Source organism: Petaurus breviceps, unplaced genomic scaffold (genome assembly GCF_028583685.1).
Source record: "Petaurus breviceps papuanus isolate PSGF00001 unplaced genomic scaffold, PetGlider_PUasm1.0 419, whole genome shotgun sequence".
Classification (NCBI taxonomy): Eukaryota; Metazoa; Chordata; class Mammalia; order Diprotodontia; family Petauridae; genus Petaurus; species Petaurus breviceps.
Window position 1 is genome coordinate 10,107,841 of NW_027186324.1, and position 5,333 is coordinate 10,113,173.

General features: G+C 50.3%; 1 protein-coding gene across 1 annotated transcript in view; it reads left to right on the forward strand.

Moving 5' to 3' along the window:
• Window positions 1–1,911: 1,911 nt before the first annotated feature.
• Window positions 1,912–5,333, forward strand: part of NHS (NHS actin remodeling regulator) — a 485,191-nt gene continuing 481,769 nt past the window's right edge. The window contains exon 1 of the mRNA XM_069100705.1: window positions 1,912–2,540. Coding sequence (XP_068956806.1) covers window positions 2,000–2,540 — 541 coding nt within the window. The 5' untranslated portion in view covers window positions 1,912–1,999. The remainder of the gene's footprint in view (window positions 2,541–5,333) is intronic.

A 5,333-nucleotide genomic window follows, 5' to 3' on the forward strand; every position in this document is an offset into this window, starting at 1 on the left:
TGCTTCAATTTCTTCATCTGCAAAAGGAGCTGGGGAAGGAAATAGTAAATCACTCCAGGATCTTTGACCAGAAAACTCCCAAAAATGGAGTCAGGAAGAGTTGGATACACCCACTTAGTCAGCTGGAAGCTTTACTTGGATGTGAGACACATGCATGGAACTATAGGAGATGAAGGAAGGAGTATTTTAGTGAAGTGGCCCCAACTTTGGAAGAGCTTTCTGGCTTACAGCAGATACGTTTTATTCCAATGTATTGTTTAGACATAGGAAACGAAGGGTGCACTTCCAGATCTTGCTTGTGGGTTTTAAATGAAAATATCATTTATTTGGATTGAAGGGTAGAGATTGAAGGCACACATTTTATTAATATTTTCCAGTCTGTATGTTTTATGTTGACAGCATTCAGACTGCAGATTGCAGAATTGAAAATTGCTTCTTTTTGGAAATTATACCTTACAGTTGAATAGGGAGGGGGGAAGAGGAGGGGTTATGTATTGCTCTCTAGTGGTTCAGCATTCCTCTGATGGAAATTTGGGAAATTTTGTGCAGGAACTCCACAGAGGATCGAGTGGGGGTGACAGGAGACCAAGTGGGTCTGTCTTACCAAATGCATCAATGAAGTTTGCTAGGAAACTCTATCTCCTCCTCTCCCCACCCCGACCATACATCAGTATTTGTGGCTCACTGTCTTCTACAGCAAAATGTGCAAGCCACAGGCGGCCACCTAATGACAGGGAAGGAATGTAAAACACTACAGTTTGGCAACTCCAGATTTCATCCGAATGCAAAAGGCCGGCCCACATCTCCCTCCCAGTTGGTTTGAATTTGCTTATAAAGTCCCTGAGCTATCCCCTAAGGTGAAATGAGGCGGGAGTTCTGGATTCCAGAGTTTGCAGGACCCCGCCCCCCTCCAAAGCCTGATTTCTGTTGAATGATCCTGTATGGAGCGAACATGCGCAAGTCTTCTGACTTTAGGAAGCTCCACCCCTCCTCCTTCCAGATCCACCTCCTCCAATCTGTGGCTTGACACTCATGTCTTACGACTCGTTTGCCAAACTTTAGATCGTTCTCCCCGCCCCCACTCCGCTGACAGTGAGAATCTCATTCACTTTGATGCGAGGAAGTGGATTTGCAGCTGGAATGCGACTGCACCAGCGGGTTTAGCGGGGTAACTCCACCAAGTGGTGGAGAGGGGACCATGCGCTCTCTCTCCTTTCCCCCCCTCCCTCCTTCAACCCTTCTCCCCCACCCCCACGCCGTCTCCTTCTCCCAAGCTTAAGTCGGATTCCTCTCTCCGGGTTTTCGAAGCGCCTTTCTCCAACCCACCTCCCGGCTGGATAGAGCCGCGCCAGGGGTAGAGAGAGGCAAAGAAATAGCTCCCCAGAAGTGACTGACGATCCCAGGAGAGAGCGTGGGGACTAGAGAGGCGGCGCCGGGCTGCGCTGCTTTACTCTCAAACTGAGAAGCACTCGCGGAGACTCCGTGTCTCCCTCACACTCCTACTCCCACCGTAGACAGCGGCAGCGGCAGCGGCGGCGGGGGCGGCGGCAGCACAAGCCTGAGAAGAGCGAAAGATGGAGCTTGACCATCAGCGTCCGGCTCTTAGCAAGTGAAAAGGACTGAAGGCAATTCAAAGTCTCTGGATCTGTCGCCCCCCACCCCCACCCCCGTGGCTGTCACCCACGGAGGAGCAGGGCACAAGGGACTGGGGGGGGTGAGGGGGGGGGAGGCAAGGTGTGGGGCGAGGATTCCTTACTTGGCGGAGGTTGGAGTAGCTGGAACACTCCTATCAGTCTGCACAGCCCGGACTGTGAATCGGTACTTTCCCACTGCCTCACCCCCCCCCCGCTTCCCCCCCCCGCCCCCCCCCTCCCCCCCCCCCCCCCCCCCCCCCTCCGCACCCCCCCAGTGGCGGCACTCACCTCCCAGAGAGAGGGGACTGGCAAGAGATCCAGACGCACCAGCGGGGACAGGAAAGTCGCGCTCGGGATTGTGTGCGATGCCTTTTGCCAAGCGGATTGTGGAGCCCCAGTGGCTGTGCCGGCAGAGGCGACTGGCCCCCGGCCTGACTGAGGACGGGAGTTTGGGTTGCGAGGAGCCGCCGCCGCGGCCGCTGCGGCAGCGGGCACCTCCTCAGCGGCCGGAGGAGAAAGACGAGGCGGCCGGGCCGGTGGAGACGGCGGCGGGGGAGGCGAAGCAGCCTCAGCAGTCACAGTCACAGCCACCGCAGCCACGGAGAGAGGCGGCCGGGGCAGCTGCTCAGGCGCAGGCTGCCGTGGTGGCGGCCGGGGCCCCCGGGAGCGAGCCACCCCCTGCGGCCGCAGCGATGCTAATGATGCTGGATTTGTGTTCAGTCAGTAACGTGGCTCTGTCCCGCATCCTCCGGCAGCTCTCCGACGTGGCCCGGCATGCATGCACTCTCTTCCAGGAGATTGAGGGTGACATACAACTGACCCATCGTCGGCTCCGGGCTCTTCAAGGCAAGATCAGCGGCGTCCAGCGCGTCCTGGGCACCATGGATCCCAAGCAGGAGGCAGTGCGTAAGTATTTGGACGCTTCTCCCTCCGCAGCCTATTATCGACCCTTCGGCACAGCCTCCAAGGGGCACGGCGCCCAGTGCTGCGCACACCTTCCTCCACCTTCCCCTAACGAAGTCTGGAAGGGCTTTGACACGACTGGTTGGTTACCTGCCCCTACCCGAGCTCCATCTTCATTTCCAGGAGTTGCCAGACTTGCTTTGGGGATAGTGATGGATTTGGGGGGGCGGACACCCCGAGGTCAGGGAAACGGTGATAGGGCGCAATGAGGGAAAGTTTAGTGGGGCGCCCTCTGGACGAGTGTTGAGATGCAGGTTGAGGTGGAATGGAAGCGCGATAAGAAGGGAGAATATGGGGAGCAAATAGGGTGGAAAAGGTCTTACCCCTTTCAACCCTCTTTGCTTCCTGGAGCTTCTTTGCTTTCTCCCCTCTCTCCTTGGGGAGAGTGAGTGGAGACGGTAGGGGATCGAAGGTCGAGTGGCAGCCGTGGTCATTTATGAGCATCTGGAAAGTGCTAGCAGATGTGTGTGTGTGTGTGTGTGGTGTGGTGTGGTGTGGTGTGGTGTGGTGTGGTGTGGTGTGGTGTGGTGTGTGTGTGTGTGTGTGTGTGTGTGTGTGTGTGTGTGTGTGTGTGGAGAGAGAGAGATTTAAACGGGCAGTTTCTGAGATTCTGTGAATGAATTGTAGGGCTTCCTGCGCCAATATCTGCGGTGCAAAAGACTGCTGGTTGCAGAGACAGGATTTAAGTGGAGAAAGGGAAGGCACAAGCTCGGGGAAGGAGGCAGACCCGGGAATCTAGTGCACGGTTATAACTGTGCAGTCCCCAATCTGGCACAGCTGGCCAGCCCTTTGCTAGTATTAAATGATAGAAAGGCAGCAGTTCTTCAGGAACGCTTTCCAAAACGGATCACAAACAGCACTCTTTAGCTCTTTAGGGCACATATTTGGAAACATAGATACACGTGTGTATGATTGTTTAGCTATAGGCGTTTATATGCAACTTCAGCCTTTGCTGGGTTACCAAGAGGGATGATGTGCCTGTACGTGGCGTATGAAGCGGTTTGGGTCGGAACACGAGAGATGATGTCAGTGGTTTCTGACTTACATAAGAAGCTTCCTGTCTAGGATTTCTGATATTGCTGCATATGCGCTACTGAAAGGGTTGGCTGCTGGATGGAAGGGGGGGGGGGGCAGAGCTTTATAGGGAAGCCTCCCTGAGGATTTTCCAGGCATCTCTGATACTCATTCAAAACCCAAGCTTCTCACCATACTCCAATGCAAATTCACCCCTGCCTTTAAAAATGCTTCTGACTTCCTGATGGAAATTCTGTTGTTGCTTTAATAAATTAGTGAAACTATTGATGTTGATGGTCAATTTTCATAGCTGGAAAGACCTTGAGTTGGACTAATAACTGTTGTTTAAAGAAGAACTGTTGTGGTGATGAATTCTGGAAAGAATTAGGTCTGTCATGGGAAAAGTAATATTTTACTTTTGTTATTTGCAATGAGTACTTTAATCCTGCTTCTTTTTCACCTCAAACCATAAAGCAGGGAAAGGCTCTGTACTTCCAACAGCTGTTAATATCTGTGGAGTATGGTTTAAGTTAGTGATGATTTCACATAAATGATAGCTGGAGTAAAGGTTTGCAGACTGTGAGTGGTGCATTCATTTCCCAAATGTTTGTGAATATATGTTTTTCTTTGGTTAGATTTCATACACTGGAAACCAGGCCAGTAGTAACAGATGTGTCATCCTTTTTACCAGTTTCCATTGGCCTCTTTCGATACATTGAATTGAATGTAAACTTTAAAATTGTTTGATGTGTGAAAAATAATCATTAATAGCTAAAAGAGAGGGGTTTTCCCCTTGCTTTTTCTCACCCTCCCCACTAAGTTCATGGTGAGCAAATACAGTTGATAGATATTGATCTACTTTGGTTGAGTGTGTATAGTGAGAGGGAGAGAGACAGAGAGACAGAGAAAGGTGAGAATAAAGTAGCTTATCTAATAACCTATTGAGAGAGGGAATACAAATCTGGCAGGCTTAATTTTTCTCCCCCAAAGAATCTATTGGAGCAGCTATTATCCAGATTTCTCTTCTTCCTCGCATGTATTTGGAGGAGTGTTGTACTAGTTTGATCTTTGAAGGTAACAGCATTAGGAGGGAAGGATACTTTCTGCTCTGATTTTCTCCTAGGACTTCTATCTCCTTTTGGGAAGCATGGTGTGTGTGTGTGTGTGGGGGGGCTTAGATATTCTCCTCCTCACTTTTCTTCCCAACTTGATGGTCTACATGTGCCCCTTTCTTTTTCAAACCTCCATGCCTCCCACCTTCTGCACCTAAACTATTTACAACACCCAGCATACTTCACACCCCAGGGATGTTCTATAAATCTTGTTTCCCGCTCAGATAGTCTTACTGCTTATCCTAAGAGGTATGACGACAAGATGTTTGTTTACTATTTAGCTTTACTCTAAAGATTGTAATTTTTAAAGGTACCTACCAGGTTTTTGTGGTGATGGGGTCTTTGAACTTAAAAAATAATTTCAAGCATTATAATAGGTCAAAGTGAGTCAAAGGGGACAGTTGGGAAAAGGTAGATAGATGTAGGTAAGAAGAATCATCTGGAAGTGAATGGACCAGTGTAATTGGTTGGAATCAGGGACACACAGTCAAGCTAGAATCCAAACTTGACTGTTCTTTGGGAGACAAAAGAGTGATTCTCCCTACTCTGATCCTTTTTCTGGGTCTATGGTCCTAGTTTACTCAGTCTCTTCATGGTTTGTTTTCTTCCC